Below are 22066 nucleotides of genomic sequence, written 5' to 3'. Positions count from 1 at the left end.
CTTTCACTGAATAAAAATGTGGAGTAATCGATTTTGAATAATCGATTTTGAAGTTTAATAATCGATTTTCGAATAGTCTAAAAGAATGCTGCTCAGCAACAGGGTTCACTAAAGTAATAGCACGCTTGTAGCACGTTAACATTGAAATTTCTTAAATTTGGATTTAACTAAATCCAAAAACAAATCCTGCACGTTTACACTGCGTTTTTGGGGGATTTAAGTGACATACACAAGCGTACATGTGTGCATATCACACACAACCATACACAATTCTTGAAAACTGTTGCATATTTTGGTACTTTTATCGATTATTCATCGGGTTTATTTGGGATTTAAAAATAAAACCTGCAAAAAATGGGATTTATTTTTGTATGGTTAAACCTGAAAAAAAAAGCACAGGACTTAGCACTTAAATCTCAAAAAGGCCATAATTTCGGATTTAGTGGCTTATGTAAACGTACTTTTGGATAGGTAACTTGCCCAACTGAAGGATTTGTCCATTTCCAGAGTTTTGTCCAAATCCCACTAGAACGTCAAATACCAGAACCCCGTTTACACTGCTCTTTAAATCCGGATTTAATGGCTGCATCATATGTTTTCTCTTTATAAAATTAGATGACGAGTCTTAAATCCGGATTTAATGAGCAGTGTAAACGGGGTTTAGGTATGGATTTTAACTTTTTTTTGTTTTAATTTATAAGTTACAAGTTTATAATCATAAATCTTTTGATCTTGTGGCTGCAACATATGATAATGGAAATAAAAACTAGAATATCAATTAGAAAGTGTCCAGAAATTTGACAGCCTAGAGGGAATTTGCGCCACAGGGTTGTATCGTTGATTTCGTTGTTGTTGGGAAAGTGAGGCAACCTTCTTAATTCAACCATGAGTGTGTACCAGCAAATTGTAAGGCGTGATTTTAATGAGTTAAGTTTTCGGGTGGCAGCACTTGTTGATAATTGTGTCCAAATGTCATCTGTGAAAGTGAAAAGTATTCCTTATGCGCTGCCGTTGCGTTATGAAGCAACAAGCAATGGCTTTAACAACTAGGCCTCACAACAGCTCCATGGAAATCCACTGTTTTATCGAAAATTGTGTTTATACTATGTTTCCACTTGGAGCAAATCTAGATTTGCAACGAGTCGTTTAGTGTTTCCTCACTAGACATTGTCCATACATTCTCTGACTTCTAAATATACCCCACTAGGACAAAATCTTCCTTTGCCAAGAAGCCTCAGTTGTATCCTGCATGGAGATGCAGAATTCTACCCAGGATTTTTTCTGAGCCTTTCTCAGCTCGGCCTTATATTTTCTTAGCTCAGCCTTATAGATATCCCAATCGTGTGGTTCTTTTGTGAGCTTTTGCTCTGTTGAAAAGTTTTCTTCAGTCCTTCCTTAGACCAACCAGCTCTGGCGTCCACCCTAGTGGCCGCTGTTTGCCCCTTGGCTTGGCACTAGGACATACTGACACAAGCGAGTCATTCAGGGTCTTCGTGATCCGATTGACAACTATGTCTATATCCTCCGTAGTTTCCACTTCCTTTTCTAGTCCAGAAGGGATAGTGGTGCAGAATTTGTGCCGAAATTTTTTCTGTTTAGACTAGGGACCCCTTCAGCAGTACTTTCTCCAAGTCTGAAACTAATATAACGATGATCAGAGAAGCTGTGGTCATCCAACACAGTCGCATATTCTTCCACTTATATCCTCCAGTACAAAGGTAATATCTAGTACCTCCTTTATTACAAATCGCCAGATTGCAACTTATAATATACTAGCCGAACCGGGCCCGCTCCGCTGCGCCTTCTTTAACTCTCTAATATCTTTTTAGGTTGGGGACACTTCGCCCTGAATGCTGATATCGAATTCGTGCCATTGTAGCCTATGACGTTGAACGCGTTCGAATCCTGGCGAGAACATCGGACAAAGCGGTGTTTATCCCCTCTTAATGTTGACGACATTTGCGAGGCACCATGCCGTGCGTGGTCATTAAAAAAATTTTCCCCAAAGAGGTACAGTGCGGGACGCCGTTCGTACTCGGCTATAAAAAGGTCCTTTTTATTGTGTTTAAACTTGGTTCCCTTCTCGGTTCCAGGTGGTAATGTGCTTCTTAAGGGCAATGTTCAAATTAGGGGAGGGATGGCATCTCATACATTTCGACTCAAATATGGTTATCAAATTCGTGCTGCACTTCCAAATCCCTTAAATTTGAGCCCCATATTGGCATGGCCGGTAGATATGAACCATTTAGTGGGTGGTTTGGGGCTGGGGCGGCCACCGGCACGTTGCATTCCCAACGGAAGTGAAGTTCAGTTTAGGGGGTGCTTTAGGGCGTACCCCAAAACACTTGGCTCCAAAATTCGTTTTCTAATCTCAAATATCTTTCATTTGAGTCCCATGTTGTCATAATGGGTCAAATAACCCATATCTTTAGGAGGAAAAGCGGTGGGTTGCCAGATTCGTTATCTACTCCCTCACACTTTTCATTTGTTACCCATATTGTCCATATCGATCCATTTTTGATTTGGGTGATATTTTTGGGGTAACTGTGGAGGGTACGCCCCCTTCCGTTCTTAATAAATTATAAAGCCTATTTCTACTTCCTGACCATATTCGTAATCTACTCCCGAATACCTTTCATTTCAGTCCCATATAGTCATAATTGTCAAATAAACCTATTTTAAGGGGGTTTGGGACTGGGGCGGCCCCCCAGGTACTTGGAACCAACTTTTATTATGAAATTCGTACTCTACTCTTGAATACCTTTCATTTGAATCCCATATTGTTCCGATCGGTTTAGTTTTATTTTTGGGTAGTACTTTTGGGGTAAGGTGGAGGGTCCGCCCCCCTTCCGATGTCAAAAAATTATATAGCCTATGTTTCCTTCCAGACCTACCTACACAATCTCTGAACATTTTAAGGTAATCGGTTCAGCCAATTTTAATTTAAATTTTATATCTAAAATTTTAAATTTTTTATCTAGCTGGACAGGGCCAGCTCCGCTGCGCCTTCTTTCAGAAAATAAATCCTGTTCGGACGCTGGTACTGCCTTTCAGATATTTCGCCCCAATGTGGATATCATATTGGTGTTCTACTCCCAAATACCTTTAATTTGAGCCTTGCATTGCTATGGTCGGTAAATAAGTCCGGTATGGAAATATATTTGGGGGTGAGGTGGACCGTCCTATATCAGATTCGTTTTCTAGTCTTAAATACCTTTAAATTGAGCCCCATATTATCATTATTGGTTTGTATTTCCATTTAGAGGGCTTTAGAGCTGGCGCGGCCCCCCTAGGTGTCCCACCCTAAACAAGGATACCAAATTTCTGTTTTAGAGTTATTTTAAACAAACTAAATTTTGCTTAAATCGCCCCATCCATCTCTAAGATCTGGCGTTTTTGAAAATAGGGTAAGGGGAGGGTCCGCTTATTAAAGTTCAGATGTTAGATCTACTTCATTCTCTTGAATTTGGTGGTAGATTGGAGTATCCAAACTCTTTGCCCCGAAGGTGGATATCAGATTCAGGGGGAGTTTATGAGGTGGGGCGTCCCTGAAACACTTGGCTATGAAACAGATACAGATTTGAGCACCTTTTTGCCATAATCTACAAATATGTCCAGTTTGAGGGGTATGCAGGGTGGGGCGGCCACCCACGTACTTAGCCCTGAAAAAATATCAGCATCATGCTTTATTCTCAAATTTGAGCCCCAATTGCTATTGGTTTAGGGGGAGTTTATGGGGTGACACGACCCCCAAACATTTCGGCTCAAAATTGGATATCAAATTCGTTTTCTACTCTCAAATACCTATATTTTATCATGACCGGTTTAAAGAGAGTTTAGAGGCGGACCGTGAAGTAATGTCAGCATCGTGCTAGATCACGATTTTGTTTTAGTTCCATAATGTCAAGCATTTTGAAGGTATTCAGGGCTACGGCTCTCGTTCAGATTCACACTAATGAATTCTTTTGTATTGGTTATCTACATTCAAAATCTATATCAAGCGACCACTTGGGATACCACATTCTTAAAGATCAACAGGTCCTCCTGTGTCCATACCAATTTAAGGGTATTTTTTGGGGGAGGATAGGGGGAGGGGGATTGCCCTCTGATACGACCTTTCATTTGAGTAAAATATATTCTCGGTCATCCTACATGGCAGTTTGGCGTTGTATTTATTGGGAGGAGAGGTTCGGTCCCCCCGACGCTAAGAACCAAACGACAATTTATTTGAGTTCTAGGGTAACATTTCAATGCCAATACTCTTAAATGCCTTTCTTTTGAAACCTTTAGTGCCCCAAGCAGTGAAAGTGACCCCCCAAAAATTAAGAGTGAAATTTGTGTACCAAATTCGTACTCTACTCTTTAATACCTTTCATTTGATACCCATATTGTCTCAATCGGTAAACATGTCCGTCTGGGTGGGTTTTGAGATGGAGCGTCCCCCCATTGGTGGTAGGGGACCCCCCAAAAATTAAGAGCAAAACTTGTGTACCAAATTCGTACTCTACTCTTTAATACCTTTCATTTGATACCCATATTGTCTCAATCGGTAAACATGTCCGTCTGGGTGGGTTTTTGGGATGGGGCGTCCCCCCAGGTTGTTTGACCCAAAAATTTTATACCGAATTTGTGTTTTTTGGTGCACGCATCTCCGAGATCTGGCGTTTTTCAAAATTGGGTTATGGGGTGTAGAAGAAGAAGATTCGATAAGCAGCTCACCTATTTCGTTGACATCCGAACTTCCCATATCTGGTGATGTACATCAGCACCACTTCCTACAATGAGACTTTCTTCCCTACAGAAGCGGCTTCAACCAGCGACTTAAGGTTTGAAGGTGGCATCTCTGAATCGTGTGCCATATCTAGGAAAGCCAGTCTCGTTACTGGGACTTGTTTATTTCACGTCAATAGGATGGATTGGTTAGTCAATACGTGAACTTAACCTGACAGAACCTTTACTTATTGCTAAAACTTCTGAGTCTATTCATTACAAAAATATCTTTTGTTTAGGTTTCGTTGTTTCTTTTAATGAAATCTATAACAAACCATGTATTATTGGGTTGCCCAAAATCTAATTGCGGATTTTTCATATAGTCGGCGTTGACAAATTTTTTTCACAGCTTGTAACTCTGTAATTGCATTCTTTCTTCTGTCAGTTATCAGCTGTTACTTTTAGCTTGCTTTAGAAAAAAAGTGTAAAAAAAGTATATTTGATTAAAGTTCATTCTAAGTATTATTAAAAATGCATTTACTTTCTTTTAAAAAATCCGCAATTACTTTTTGGGCAACCCAATATTTATTAATAATTTAATTTAGTACTTATGTCTACGAGTACAGCAAAACAAAAATATTTAAACTATTTATAACATAGTTATGCTACGTGTATTCTTTTTTTTGTTCCCTAATATTTTACTATGTTACTATTCTAATGTGCTTTGGCTTTATAAGTGATTTTCCAAACTTCAAATAAACATATCGTCGAATGGAATCGATAGAAAATAGCCAAGGGCATTGACACATGCGTAATAATGGTCCAGGCCCAGGCACCATAGAATTCCATGTGGGTTTCTCGGAATACGGCACGACCCTTAATTAGGGTATTGACAAACCAGATGGCCATGTTGGCCACCAAAAGGAAAGTTATTATCTCACGGCCGGGCTTCTTGCGTACTTGGTTGGAGCCTTTACAGCGCCGATGACTTGAGTGCAGAATAAACATTGTCTGCAATGATGTCTGCATTATGCTAAAGACTTCGGCTATAATACCTTCAATTCGATCGGGCACGGTATCCCATTTGGAGAAGTAACTTCCCAATATGCTGAACATGCCATAAAGATAAACGCCTGGGTTTTTAAGAAAAATAAGAAAGATTCATTGGGTTATAACTGTTTTGAAGTTTTTGGTCTCTGCTTACCTGTTTGAGCTACTATAAGCAATAGATTATCCAATTCCATTGAATGATGTTCATTGCTGGTGTCCTTTATGTAGCGCAAATCTCGCATGAGGATCATGCCTAGAAAATTAAAAAAAAAAAAATATTGAATATTTAATAAAAGATTGATGTAAATTTGATTTTTGTTGAAAAAATTAAAACAAAAACAAACAAAATTTTCTCGAAATTTAATTCTAAAACAAGTAAAAAGGCATTAAGTTAGGACGGGTCGAACTTTGGATACCCATTATCTCGGGTATATATTGGGTTGCCCAAAAAGTAATTGCGGATTTTTCATATAGTCGGCATTGACAAATTTTTTCACAGCTTGTGACTCTGTAATTGCATTCTTTCTTCTGTCAGTTATTAGCTGTTACTTTTAGCTTGCTTTAGAAAAAAAGTGTAAAAAAGTATATTTGATTGAAGTTCATTCTAAGTTTTATTAAAAATGCATTTACTTTCTTTTAAAAAATCCGCAATTACTTTTTGGGCAACCCAATATGTAAACCTCCTTTTGTCACAATCCGATGAAAATTGGATAACTTATGCACCCAAATTCGGCACGGACATTGGTCTTATAAATATAAGTCCCTGTAGAATTTTGTATTTCGAATTTCAACAAAATCGGGTAATAAATAAAGCTTTTATGAGCTTCACACCCTTAACCGGTATATCGGTCAGCTATATCTAAATACAGTCCTATTTGTATCATATTTGGGTCGGATGGCGGGTGGCCTAAAACTACTCACTGTTTCAAATTTCAGTGAAATTGGATAAAAAATAATGCTTTATGGGCTTCAGACCCTTTATCGGGAAAACTGTCTATATGGTAGCTATATCTTAATATAGTCCGATCCAAACCATATTTGGGTCAGATGTTTGTAGGCCTAAAGCTACTCACTGTTTTAAATTTCAGCAAAATCGGAAAAAAAATAATGTTTTTATGGGCTTCAGACCCTTTATCGGCAGATCGGTCTATATAACAGTTATATATAAATATTGTCCGATCTGAATCATACTTAGGTCGGATTGCGCGAGGCTTAAAATATTTCACTGTTTCAAATTTCAGCGAAATTCGGCAATAAATAAAGCCTTATTGGCTTCAGACCCTTTATCGGCAGATCGGTCTATATAGCAGCTATATCTAAATATAGTCCTATCTAAACCATATTTTGTTCCTATGTTAGTAGGCCTAAAACTACTCACTGTTTAAAATTTCAGCGAAATCGGGTAAAAAAATTAAGCTTTTATGGGCTTCAGTCCCCTTATCGGCAGATCGGTCTATATGGCAGCTATATCTAAATATAGTCAGATCTGAACCATATTTAGGTTTGAAGTTCAGAGGACTGAAGCTACTCACTGTTTCAAATTTCAACGAAATCTGTTAAAAATGAAGCTTTTATGGTCTTCAAACCCTATATCGGGAGATCGGTCTATATGGCAGCTATATCTAAATATAGTCCGATCTGAACCATACTTAGATCAGATGTCGGGAGGCTTAAAATAACCCACTGTTTTAAATTTCAGCGAAACCGATTTAGCTTTTATGGTCTTCAGACCCTTTATCAGGAGATCGGTCTATATGGTAGTCCGATCTGAACAATATTTAGGTTAGATGTCGGGAAGCCTTAAACTACTCGCTGTTTCAAATTGCAGCAAAATCGGATTAAAAATAAGTTTTTATAGGCATTAGACCCTTTATCGGAAAATCTGTCTATATAGCAGCTATATCCAAATATGGTCCGATTTGGCCCGGTCAAGAACTTAACTAGCGTGCATCATAAAGACGTATCTGTGCCAAATTTCAGCTCAATATCTAAATTTTTGTGCCAAATTTCAGCTCAATATCTAAATTTTTGAAGCCGGACGGACAGACTTACGGACATCGTTGAATCGTTTTAGAGTTGAACGCCGATCCGAAATATATATACTTTGTAGGCTCGGAAAGTGATATTTCGATGTGTTGCAAACGGAATGACTAAATGAATATACCCTCTATCCTACGGTTGTGGGTATAAAAACGTAGAGTTAATCGCTATCTTGGTGGTCTACGTAATCGCTCCGTAGAGAAAATATACTGGCACTCTAAACTAATCGAATTGTGACTTTACCTTCCTGGTTGTTATCGTAGTAATAGCTATCCGCCTGAAGGACCATGTTATAACCAAGCAGGCGTTAAAAGAACTGGGTGTCTGACTTTGCGTTTTGGAAACATTTTATCTTCGAGACATCTGTTTAGCAAAAACTGGCAAATGATATTTATGCCAGGTTTCTCTCCTCTATTCCTCGTTATTCGTGTTTCACATTCGACCTCAATCATCTTATCGGGTATCTGATCGTAAACTTCTACAATTCTATCCCTTTCCTGTATGGCCACCTCGGTTATTCGATGCTGGTGTGATTGCCTAACTTCTATCAATTCAAACCGTTTCCCAAAAGTCCTAAATTTTGATGCCACTAGCGCTGCCTCATACTGTATCAGTGTGTGTAAGGGCCTGACGTACAGAGTGCCCTAGTCGGCGCCCTTATCCCAAAACAACATATCCGTTGAACCTACCATTATGACCCACACTACTGATGTATATGTCAGTATTAGGCTGGGTGGCGTATAGTTTACTTGAAGACGAAGTTCGGTTCGGAGTTAAGGCAAGTTTGCTCATCTTTGATCGCATTCTGAATCCGGGTAAATTTACCTATTCCAGTATGTGGACTTTAGCTCTGCAACGCTGGGCTTGACCACATTTTCGTAGACCCATCTTAAGATTCAGTTTTCATTTGAAGCACATGGCTTCAACAACATCTATCTACCATACTTGATACGACAATGTTAAAAACCCACAGATCTCGAGACAGCTTTAGCCAAAATTTAGAAATTTTTCGTATTTGTTACTCTTCTCCAAAAATCCTTAAATTTAAGTACCAAATTGACCAGATTGGACTACAAACCCGATTGGGAGTTTGATGGGAGTGGGTGAGCGCTAAACACTAGCTTTGTGTTGTTCTGGTACCCGAGTTGGTAGCGTGCTCAGGTTGCTAGTGTGGGGATCGTGATTTCTATTCCTGCCAGAGACCTGGTCTGTCGCTACTGCGGTATGTTCTTAAATAGTGCTAAGTTCGGCAGGGTCGAATCTTATATTCCCTCCACCATGGACCGCATTTGTCAAGTTCTTTGTCCGATATCTCTCTATAGGCAAACAAAGGATAATGGATAAAAATTGCAATACTTTTGGAGCTATACCTGGTATAACCGATTGAAGACATATTTGGTTTCGCTGTTGAAGACCAAAGTGGACGTCATTATGTAAAATTTCCGCCAAATCGAATAAGAATTGCCCCCTATTGTGCTTCAAGAAATAAAATCGGGAGATCGGTTTATATGGGTGCTATATCAGTTTATGGACCGATTCAGATCATATTCAACACGTATTTTTAAGGTCATAGAAGAAGTCGTTGTCATTTCAGCCAAATCGGATAAGAATTGCCCCCTCTAGAGGGTCAAGAAGTACTATCGGGAGATTGGTTTATATGGGAGCTGTATCAGGTTATGACTCGATTTATACCATGTTTGGCACAGTTGATGGAAATCAAAACAAACCATTTCCTGCAAAATTTCAGCCAAATTGGGTAATAATTGCGACCTCTGGTGTCTCATGAAATCAAGATTCGAGATCGGTTTATATGAGAGCTACATATATTAGTTAATGAACCGATTTTTTTTTGGACCATATTTAGCACGGTTGTTGGAAGTTAAAACAAAACACTTCATGCGAAATTTTAGCTCAATCGAAAAATAATTGCGCCCTCTAGCGGCACATGAAGTCAAGATCCAAGATAGGTTTATATAGCAGCTATATCAGGTTATAAACCGATTTTGTCACAGTTGTTGGAAGTCAGAACAAAACAATTCATGAAAAAATGTCAGCCAAATCGGATAATTACTGCGCCCTCTAGCTGCTCAAGAAGTCAAAATTCGAGATCGGTTAATATGGGAGCTATATCAGGCAATTAACCGATTTGGACCATACTAGGTACAGTTATTGGAAGTTAAAACAAAACACTTCATGCAAAATTTCAGCCAAATGGGATAATAATTGCGCCCTCTAGAGGCTCAAAAAGTCAAGATCCAGTAGAGTGCCTAGCTTTATTCCTTCGAAGATTCGCGTTCTTTCGACAGACGGGCGGACAGGGCTAAATTGATTTAGAATATCAAGACGATCAACAATATATATATACATTGTTTGGTCTCAGATCAATATTTTGATATGTTACAAACGAAATGATGAAATTAGTATACACCCCATCCCATGGTGGAAAGTATAAAAAAAGACTCCAACTCTAACCCAGTTGGAGGCCACCGTAGCGCAGAGGTTAGCATTTCCGCCTATGACGCTGAACGCCTGGGTTCCAATCCTGGCGAGACTATCAGAAAAAATTTTCAGCGGTGGTTTTCCCCTCCTAATGCTGGCAACATTTGTGAGGTACTATGCCATGTAAAACTTCTCTCTAATGAGGTGTCGCACAGCGGTACGCCGTTCGGACTCGGCTATAAAAAGAAGGCTCCGCTGACATTTTTTTAATACCCTCCACCATAGGATAGGGGGTATACTAATCTCGTCATTCTGTTTGCAACTACTCGAAATATTCGTCTGAGACCCCATAAAGTAAATATTGGGTTGCTCAAAAAGTAATTGCGGATTTTTTAAAAGAAAGTAAATGCATTTTTAATAAAACTTAGGATGAACTTTAATCAAATATATAATTGCCATTTTGTTCGATAACCTTTTGCCATCTTCCTGGCAAATTTAGTATTCCACGCTCATAGAACTTCTGGCCTTTATCTGCAAAAAACTGAACCAAGTGCGATTTTATAGCCTCATCATTGCCGAAAGTTTTACCATTTAAGGATTTCTGCAAAGATCGAAATAAATGGTAGTCTGATGGTGCAAGGTCAGGGCTATATGGTGGATGCATCAAAAGTTCCCAGCCAAGCTCACTCAGTTTTTGGCTAGTGACCAAAGATGTGTGCGGTCTAGCGTTGTCCTGGTGGAATATGACACCTTTAAGATTGACCAATTCTGGTCGCTTCTCCTTGATGGCTGTATTCAATTTGTCCAATTGTTTACAGTAAACATCCGAATTAATTGTTTGGTTCCTTGGAAGCAGCTCAAAATATACCACACCCTTCCAATCCCACCAAACAGACAGCATAACCTTCCTTTTGTGGATATCAGCCTTTGAAGCGGTTTGAGCTGGTTCACCATGCTTGGACCATGATCGTTTTCGACTAACGTTGGTGTAAACAATTCATTTTTCATCTCCAGTTATGATTCGTTTTAAAAACGGATCGAATTCATTGCGTTTAAGGTGCATACCACAAGCGTTGATTCGGTTTGTTAAATGAATTTCTTTCAATACATGTGGTACCCAAATATCAAGCTTTTTCACCAGTCCAAGACTTGTTATATGATAATAAACGGTTGATTTTGGTATATTTAACTTCTCTCCTATCTCACGCTCAGTTATATGACGATCCAATTCGATTAATGCTTTGATTTGGTCATCATCAACTTCATTTGGCCGACCTAAAAAATCTGCAATTACTTTTTGGGCAAACCAATATATTCTTGATCGTCGCCCGTCCGTCCGTCCGTCTGTCTGTCGAAAGCACGCTAACTTCCGAAGGAGTAAAGCTAGCCGCTTGAAATTTTGCACAAATACTTCTTATTAGTGTAGGTCGGTTGGTATTGTAAATGGGCCATATCGGTCCATGTTTTGATATAGCTGTCATATAAACCGATCTTGGGTCTTGACTTCTTGAGCCTCTAGAGGGCGAAATTCTTATCCAATTTGAATGAAATTTTGCACGACGTGTTTTGTTATGATATCCAATAACTGCCAAGTACGGTTTAAATCGGTCTATAACCTGTTATTGCTGTCATATAAACCGATCTTGGGTCTTGACTTCTTCAGCCTCTGTAGTGCGCAATTATTATCCGATTGGAATGAAATTTTGCACAACGTGTATCGTTATGATATCCAACAACTGTGCCAAGTATGGTTCAAATCGGTTCATAACCTGATATAGCTGTCATATAAACAGATCTGGGGACTTGACTTCTTGAGCTTCTAGAGGGCCTAATTCCTATCCGATTTGGCTGAAATGTTGCATGACGTATTTTATTCTTACTTTCAACAACTGTGTCAAATAAGGTTCAAGTCGGTTCATAACCTGATATAGCTGCCATATTAACCGATTTGGGATCTTGACTTCTTAAGACTCTATAGGTCGTAATTATTATCCGATTTGCCTGAAATTTTGTACTACGGATTCTCTCATGACCATCAACATACGTGTTTATTATGGTCTGAATCAGTCTATAGCCCGATACAGCTCCCATATAAATCGATCTCTCTATTTTACTTCTTGAGCCCCCAAAGGGCGCAATTCTTATTCGAATTGGCTGACATTTTACACAGGTTTCCAACATATAATTTAATTGTGGTCCAAACCGGACCATATCTTGATATCGCTCTAATAGCAGAGCAAATCTTTTCTTATATCCTTTTTTTGCCTAAGAAGAGATGCCGGGAAAAGAACTCGACAAATGCGATCCTTGGTCGAGGGTATATAAGATTCGGCCCGGCCGAACTTGTTTTTCGATGGTCTCGTCAGTTACCTTTACGGTATAGTAAGCTAAATTGAAAGCTTTACGTAAAAAGTTCTTTATAAAGACGAAACAATGGAATTACCTTTTTTGACCAAAAATTGCTTTTTCACATTTTTTGCTTTGTAACTCGGTTCAGAAATCTCTGTACAAACCAAAAATTAAGAGACCAGACTCTGCGAAAACATCAAAAATTATTTTTTTTTCCAATTTCTTGGACACTATAAAAGATATCTCTCATACAAAAGCATGTTTTTGTAAATTTTTTCGAGCACATTGCAGTAAATAAAAAATCGGAATATAAACGCGCTTATGGCAGTCCGAAAAATATTTTGTAGGTTCAAGGTGATCAGCATTGAAGGCTCACCAATGGCACCCGGGCTCTCTAGGGCCTTGAAACTTTGCACCTAGTCTGGATAGCCATATGAAAATTTGTAAAAATATTTTGATCCATTCACAAATTAGTCAGCCAAATTTCCATTAATTTTTTCCCATCCCACAGTGCACTCATTGTCTTGTCTCTTTTTTTTTGTGGTTACGGGACATAGTGTGCTAGGGAAGATGCTCAAACCAGCTAATGCATATGTGTTATCAGCGTGTCGCCTCCGGTCTTTTACAATTTAGCTGACAACCCATCGGCTCCTGATGCCTTATTGGTTTCCAATCGGGTTATTTCTACATTGGACTCATTCTGACTAGGCGGTAAACAATTTAAAGCTGTATCAGGGATCGGTTCTGTGATATTTTAATGGCTGCCACTATCATATACCAATAGCTGAGAAAATGTTTCTTTACATATCCTATGTATTCTTCTGTATCTCTTAGCGGATATCCTTCTTTGTCTCAGCAGATGGATGTGCCTTTACCAAAGTTATCGGTTTGATGCTTTCTTTGATATAGCTTCCCGACGTCTGCAGAGTAGACGTTTCTTCTCTCTCTCTCCTCCTTTTTAGCTAATATCTCTCTTTCGCTAAGCTTGTTGCTACTGATTGCAGAGTTGCTATGTACGCCGCTTTCTTGCCTTCAGTAGCAAATCGACGTACCGTGGCTTCCTTGGACTTTTTTTTTCGAAATATCTACTCACAGAATTTTTTCTCAAATATTTCTTATATTAAATTTTGTCCATATTTTTCAAAGAAAATTTTTGTAGATTTTCTTAAATACTTTCTTAAAATCGATTTTCTAATCAATGACCTAATTTTTTATTCTCACAAAATGTTTGTCTGAATTTTTTTCGTTGAAAATTATTTCGAATATGCGGTTTCACCAATTATTTCTCTTACCTGTCACAATTGCAGCGGCGCACATAAAGTACATTACCGTCTCCCACAGGGTAACCTCTTGAGTTGCAATCAGCTCATAACCGGGTTGTGTATACAATACGAAATACATGATCATTGAGATAATGGTCATTACAATGATTAAAATGCCAAAGAACAAGCCTTTGTGCGATTGAGAACAATCCACTGAGAAATGATGCGCTGGTTTTTGCTGAACAGGTTTAATGGAATTTTTGCGAGATTTATCGATATCCGGTATGGATTTGACCGTCTTCCACATTTCATATAAAATTACAGCACAAATCAGGGAATACTCAATGGTGCAAGGAAAGAGAAAAGGTGACAAATTCTGAAAAGATAAAAAATACAAATTGCGCTTTATGTATATAACACTCGAAAGACTAACCTGCACCAAGGCCCCCATTATGGTGGTACGTGAACAGCCATGTACGACTGCCGTTGTCGCCTCTGTTGTGGTAATTGTTGACGCTGTAACATTCTTCAAAACATGACCCACAACAGCTGCAATTGTTTTATTTGTTGCATTGTGCCCTATGTGATTGGCATGATGCAAAGAAGCATTCACCGCTGACCAATCCACACCACCATGTGGACCACCGCTTAGCGCCGGATCATGTTCAGCATCTTGATCATGATGTCCTATATGGAATATTTCATGTTTTGTCTCTTCGACCAGAACATACAACCATTCACACAGATTTGTGCCCACCATGTGCATCAGACCAAATCTTGAAAAGACCTTGTGCCGGGCCATATCCAAATAGGTGGTATTGAGAAATATAAACTGCACCTGAGCTATGCACAAAATCATGCGACAGAGGGGTGTAATGGCCACAAATACATCACGACATCCTTGCTGGCCGCTCAATTCAAAGAATTGACCAAACTCCAATCCCGAATAGACCATAGTGCCAATGGCAAAGGCTATGGCACCCACACGCAAATAGAAACTGCCAAAGTGGGTTACCTTGTGTTTCAAATGGACGTTGTTCTTCTCATCTGTTAGAGGGCGAAAGGGAATTTTATGAACTAAAGATCATTTTTTAAGGGTATTGCCAGATTCTCTATATGAGTTTATAATTGATCGTTTTGATATATGCCGAATTAGTTATAAAATGCATCATATGTTATTATATGGGAACATGGGAGGATAAATGTTACAATACTTTGGCTGCTGTATTAAGAAAATGTACTTAGGAATCGTTTTCTAAAGGTTCTAGTTTACCAGACCTATAATATCTTCTAGTAGGCTGGCAACCTGTTATTAATATTAGGATTCCTAATATAAGCACATACACCTGTCCTTTAAATTCCGTATTGTCCCGATCGACTTCATGTAACATTCATATCACTACATTCATATTGGGGGTTTGGGCCGCCTCGACACTTGATCAAAATTTGATAATATATTCGTACTCTTCTCTTAAATACCTTTTATTTCACTCTGCCAGCATACTTGACCCGAACTTTTTGACTTCTATGGTGTTTTTGAGTTACCATAAGAATGAAAATGGCTTAGATCGGTTTAGTCATAGTCCGACCAGAATTTTTTGAAAATTGAGGTAAGGAAAAAGGGGCAATATTTAATAAGATCAGCTATTGCGGCTTGTACGACCGTTATACCCCAACTATCAGATTAAAGATACACATATATGCAACCTAAATCTGAACAGATTTTTCCAAAACCAATAGCATTTGTTCTTGGCCAAAAAAATTGGACTTGTGTGGAATTTGATGACAACCGGACAACAAATACGATACAAACCTTGATCACAACACGGACAGACGCACAGACAAAGAGTAAGACAAATGTACAAAGCTAAGACGGCCGCTATATATTTCTGGCCATGGCAACACTAAGTGTAACTAGTAAAAACAACTAAGGATGGACTAAAGTCGGGCGAAGCCGATCTTCTGGTACCCCCCACCACATTGGTTATGCAGGTTAAGTCGTCGGAACCAACAATTGCTTAAATTTGAAATGTAGAATTTCGACCAAAATCCGGAAGCTACGGAAAATATCGTGGTGCTAAATATTGAGAAGATCGGTTGATAAATGCGTTAGCACTGGCCTTAACCCATTAGTGCATAGTGTCCATTTTATAGGACGTTTTTATACCCACCACCGAAGGATGGGGGTATATTCATTTTGTCATTCCGTTTGCAAACATCGAAATATCCATTTCCGACCCTATAAATTATATATGTTCTTGATTAGCGTAAAAATCTAAGACGATCTAGACATGTCCGTCTGTCTGTTGAAATCACGCTACGGTCTTTACAAATAGAGATATTGAGCTGAAATTTTGCACAAATTCCTTTTTTGTCCATAAGCAGGTTAAGTTCGAAGATGGGCTATATCGGACTATATCTTGATATAGCCCCCATATAGACCGATTCGCCGATTTAGGGTCTTAGGCCCATAAAAGCCCCATTTATTATCCGATTTTGGTGAAATTTGGGACAGTGAGTTATGTTAGACCCTTCGACATCCTTCGTTAATTTGGCCCAGATCGGTCCAGATTTGGTCATAGCTGTTAATAGACCGATCCTCCGATTTAGGCCCCTCGACATCCTTCTTTGAATTGGCCCAGATCGGTTCAGATTTGGATATAGCTCTCATATAGACCGATCGTCCGATTTAGGGTCTTGCGACCATAAAAGCCACATTTATTATTAGATTTTGCTGAAATTCGGGACAGTGAATTCTCTTAAGCCCTTCGACATCCTCCTTCAATTTCCGATTCCACGATTTAAGGTTTTGGGCCCATAAAAGGCGCATTTATTGTCCGATGTCGCCGAAATTTGGGGCATTGATTTAAGTTAAGCCCCTTGATATACTTCTGCAATATGGCACAGATCGGTCCAGATTTGGATATTGCTGCCATATAGACCGATCTCTCGGTTTTAGGTTTTGGGGCCATAAAAGGCGCATTTATTATCCGATGTCGCTGAAATTTGAGACAGTGAGTTTAGTTAGGCTCTTCGACGTCCTTCTTTATTTTGGCCCAGATCGGTCCAGATTTGGATACAGCTGCCATATAGACCTATCCTCCGATTTGGGGTCTTAGGCCCATAAAAGGCGCAGTTAATGTCCGATGTCACCGAAATTTGGGACAGTGAGTTAAGTTAAATCCCTTGACATACTTCTGCATTATGGCCCAAATCCGTCCACATTTGCATATAGCTGCCATGTAGACCAATTGAACAATGGCTCGTACTTCTTAGTATTTGGTCCAAATGGGAACATATTTCTATATTACTGCTATGGAACAACTTAACGCCTTTTTACTTGTTTTTACTTCATATGTCCCCTAAATACATGTGAAAAGCTTTTTGCATCAGGCTATATTTGTAGCTTCTACAGCAAATTTACAAAAAAATACCGATGTGGAAACATTCTTTGCGCAAAATGGGTATTTTGGCCATTTTTAAGAAAAATTTCGGACAGTATTTTTTTTTTGTTGAAACTTTCGCCACGATCTCGCTAACACCTCAGCTCTAATCATTCCAAATTTCAAAGATATATGTATCTCTACCCGTTCTCACACGGCCTACTTTTTACTAGTTTTTCAGTTCTATCCCACTGAACAACGCTCGCTCAAAGACGGATTCCGCGAAAGTCGTCCAAAAACGGCCCTTAAAATGGAATATCCTTGACAATTTTCCCAACAACATACATTTGATATGTCACAAATACCTGGCCGTAAATCGCTTGATCCGCAAAATATGACAATCACCCACAATTCTTGTCGATTGGTGCAAAGAAATGCTGAAAAAAATACGATCACGGTGCTTCGTCACAGGTGACGAATAATAGATCTATGCGTAAAAGGCGTGGTCAACGATTTTCGTCGCCAGAGGATGCGGCCGAAGCCTTCAATAACAATGTCCAGAAGCTATCTCAATTGGAGTGGAAAAGGTGTCTGAAAATTATTTTGAGCGCATGCAAAAGTGTATAAATCTTGCTGGAGAATTCTTGAAAAACCATAAAACGAAATGAGAAATATTTGCTTTTGCATTGGAATATATATTTAGCAGCCCTCGTATAATATCCTGCATCTGAAAAAAGACCCTTAGTGTATTTGTATACTTACGATAACTTTTCAATGCACTGATAAGTGTTCGATTACGAAACGCCGAGACGTACAAGAAGCCTATAAACACTATGCTTAGAGCATAGAGATACACATAGAATCCCTGATAGACATATGTCGGTATTTGTTCGGTAATAACCTCTGTTATAGGCAGACAAACGCCCAATAGAACTAACAGTTTACAATATAAAGCTGAAAGAGCCGCACTTATGGCATCACTGAAAAGAAAGAACGTTACATTTGTATGTTAAAAAAAAATTAAAATTTGAAAGTTGAATGAATGATGTCAACAGACACTTAAACCACACACGAATATAACAGCAATCTTTTACTGGCAACAAAATATGCCTTGACACCTGTAGTAATCAATCTTTTACTGGCAACAAAATATGTCTTGACACCAGTAGTCGAGAGTAATGCTCCAAGCGCACAACCAGTGGTCAGACTAACAAATGAGAAAGATAAGAAGAAACCAGAAACCAAGCCTTTAAGAAAAGGTGGTGTTTCCGATTCAGATTCAGACAGCGAAAGTGTCAATGAAAAAGTTATCGCAGCCGAGACGAGAGATGAGGACAGCGGAATGACGGCAAACGTGAGCGAGGACCGAAAAGGCAATCCGGGGCATGACGAAGGAGACAAAGGAGTCAGCAGAAGGGATAGAATTGACATTCCAGGCACTTCTACGGAAGCTGGAAATAGAATCAGATCTCCCGAAGAGCATAACACAGCTAAAGTAAAGGGTGATTTTTTTTAGGTTAGGATTTTCATGCATTAGTATTTGACAGATCACGTGGGATTTCAGACATGGTGTCAAAGAGAAAGATGCTCAGTATGCTTTGACATTTCATCATGAATAGACTTACTAACGAGCAACGCTTGCAAATCATTGAATTTTATTACCAAAATCAATGTTCGGTTCGAAATGTGTTCATTCACCGTAACGTTGCGTCCAACAGCATCTTTGATAAAATACGGTCCAATGATTCCACCAGCGTACAAACCACACCAAACAGTGCATTTTTCGGGATGCATGGGCAGTTCTTGAACGGCTTCTGGTTGCTCTTCACTCCAAATGCGGCAATTTTGCTTATTTACGTAGCCATTCAACCAGAAATGAGCCTCATCGCTGAACAAAATTTGTCAAAATTTGAACACATTTCGAACCGAACACTGATTTTGGTAATAAAATTCAATCATTTGCAAGCGTTGCTCGTTAGTAAGTCTATTCATGATGAAATGTCAAAGCATACTGAGCATCTTTCTCTTTGACACCATGTCTGAAATCCCACGTGATCTGTCAAATACTAATGCATGAAAATCCTAACCTCAAAAAAATCACCCTTTACTTTCAAATACTCTGGGAAGACCAAAACAGTAGTTGGCTCGATTGCGATGGAGATAAAGTGCAATTGAGGCCACCGTACCGCAGAGGATAGCATGTCCGCCTATGATGCTGTACGCCTTGGTTCGAACTCTGCCGAGAACATCAGAAAAATATTGTGAGACTCGGCTATAAAAAGCAGGTCCTCATCATTGAGCTTAAACTTGTAACGGACAGGACTCATTGATTTGTGAAGAGTTTGCCCCTGTTCCTTAATGAAATTTTCATGGGCAAATATGCATTTGCAAGGATAATAAATAAGGTTCAGAGAACTTGTTGTCTTGGCATAGGCGGAACAGTGAGGATCATGCCTTCTAGGGTACTGATGACTATACCTGATATCCGACCCATAGACATACAGGTTAAGTGTGGGGCAACCTCTGCGGCTATGATGCGATGAGAGAATAGAGGATAGGTGTAGGTCATACCATCATCATCATACAGATTAAGTGTGAGGCCACTGCGGCTATGAGACATAAGGCGATGGAAAAAGGTATTGAGGATGGGAGCAGCTCATACCATCGCGGTATAATCGAGGCGACGATAGGAAACCTGGAAGAAATGGAAGAGGTTTCCGATCGGATACCTAAGACGACACTTGAGGTCGAGTGTGAAGGACTGCTGCCAGCGACACAATCTTGGATTAAAGGAACTCTGGTATTGCTAACTGGAAGATCATGCTACACAGGTGGATCGTAGCTAGAGAATAGAGTGGGCCTGGGGTCTACATTGAGAACCCAGGGACTGAGATCTGTTTTCGACTGCCTGACCACAATTCGGTGCTGCAGGCGGAGACCCAAGCGATCACGAAATGCATGAGGTGGCGTGGTGTTAACGCGAAATGCATGAGGTGGAGTGGTGTTAACGCGAGGACGTCGAGTGTGAACATCTTTACGGACTGTTAACTGGCTATCAGGGCAATAACAACCAGGACAGTGAGTTGATTAACCTGGATTATTAATTACCCAGCATATTTTTTTAAAATTTTTCTTCCAAAACTTCATTTAATGTCATGATTTTAACATAGGACTGTAGCTCAAAAAATGCTATGTTTTCTTCAATCAATTCAGTGAATTATATGCTACTTTTTTCAACATAATTCAGTGAAATGGCAGAAAAAAAGTAGAATTTTTCGTGCAACAGACCTATGTTAAAATAATGACACTGAATGAAGTTAAACAAGTAAGAGCGCTCTAAGTTCGACCGGGCCGAATCTTATATACCCTCCACCATGGATCGCATTTGTCGAGTTCTATGAGCGGTATCTCTTTTAAGGCAAACAAAGAATACTGAATAAGAACTGTTATGCTATAGGAGCAATATCAAGATATCAGTCCTATATAAAGATATAGTCCTAAATGAATGCTGAACATTCTAGAAGTCATTGAGTAACATTTGAGTCCATTCGGATTAGAATTGCGCCTTGTAGGGGCTCAAGAAGTAAAATCGGGAGATAGGTTTATATGGGAGCTGTATCAAGCTATAGATTGATTCAGACCATATTAGACACGCATGTTGAAGGTCATGAGAGAAGCCTTTGTTCAAAATTTCTTCCAAATAGGATGAGAATTGTGCCCTCTAGAGGCTCAAGAAATCAAGATCCCAGATCGGTAGAATCGCGCCCTCTGGGGGCTCAAAAATCAAGACCCAATATTGGTTTATATGGCAGCTATATCAAAACATGGACCGATTTGAACCATGCTTAGCGCAGTTGTTGGAAGTGATACCAAAACACCACGTGCAAAATTTCCGTCAAATCAGACAAAAATTGCGGCTTGTAAGGTCTCAAGAAGTCAAATATGGAGATCGAGTTATATAGGAGATATATCAGGTTATAGACCGATTCGGACCGTACTTGGCACAGTTGTTAGAAGTCATAACAGAACACCGCATGCAAAATTTCCGTCAAATCGAACAAAAATTGCAGTTTGTAAGTCTCAAGAAGACAAAATAGAAGATCGGTTTATATGGAAGCCATATCAGGTTATAGACCGATTCCGACCGTACTTAGCACATTGCTGCAAGACTTAACAGAACATTACGTGTAACAATTACAAAATTGCGCCATCCCGGGGCTCAAGAAGTCATATCGGAGATCGGTTTATATTAGACCTATATCTAAATCTGAACTGATATAGCCCATTTGCAATCCCCAATGACCTACATCAATATTAAGTATCTGTGCAAAATTTCAAGCGGCTAGCTTTACGCGTTCGACCACTATCGTGATTTTGACAGATGGACGTACAGGCGGACATGGCTAGATCGACTCACAACATTGAGACGATCATGAATATATATACTTGATAGGATCTTAGACGAATAACTTGAGGTGTTACAAACGGAAAAACTAGATTAGTATACCCCATCCCATGGTGGTGGGTATAATAATACTTGCAACCCAATTTACCGAGAACCATTTAATAATTTACAAATTATTAAAACTACCATGTAAATATGGCATTGTCTTTAAGCCAATAACAGAGTGCTGTTAAACATGTACTTGGTTTGTGTCTGGAATATTCTCGTGTATGGTTTATGTTAGTTATTTAATGACAATTCGAACTTACTTTCCTTGTCTTCGATTTTTCACTTTCGATTGTTTGGCCTGAAAGCTTTTGGCTCCATTATCACCTTGTATGGTTACAGTACTTCCAGTTACGGTGCCATTAAGTTGGCTGAAATTGAAG

The 22066-nt window shown here is 39.2% G+C and overlaps 1 protein-coding gene across 1 annotated transcript in view; it reads right to left on the bottom strand.

The window, feature by feature from the left end:
* Positions 1–5241: 5241 nt before the first annotated feature.
* LOC106096037 (proton channel OtopLc) overlaps positions 5242–22066 on the bottom strand; it is a 35506-nt gene continuing 18681 nt past the window's right edge. The window contains exons 3-8 of the mRNA XM_059368377.1: positions 21947–22054; positions 17996–18213; positions 14284–14897; positions 13881–14226; positions 5915–6013; positions 5242–5843 (exon numbers count right to left, since the gene is read on the bottom strand). Coding sequence (XP_059224360.1) covers positions 5425–5843; positions 5915–6013; positions 13881–14226; positions 14284–14897; positions 17996–18213; positions 21947–22054 — 1804 coding nt within the window. The 3' untranslated portion in view covers positions 5242–5424. The remainder of the gene's footprint in view (positions 5844–5914; positions 6014–13880; positions 14227–14283; positions 14898–17995; positions 18214–21946; positions 22055–22066) is intronic.

The sequence above is a fragment of the Stomoxys calcitrans genome, chromosome 4 (assembly GCF_963082655.1).
Source record: "Stomoxys calcitrans chromosome 4, idStoCalc2.1, whole genome shotgun sequence".
NCBI lineage: Eukaryota > Metazoa > Arthropoda > Insecta > Diptera > Muscidae > Stomoxys > Stomoxys calcitrans.
The sequence above is the reverse complement of the archived record's forward strand: the minus strand, read 5'-3'. Positions and strand labels throughout refer to the sequence as shown.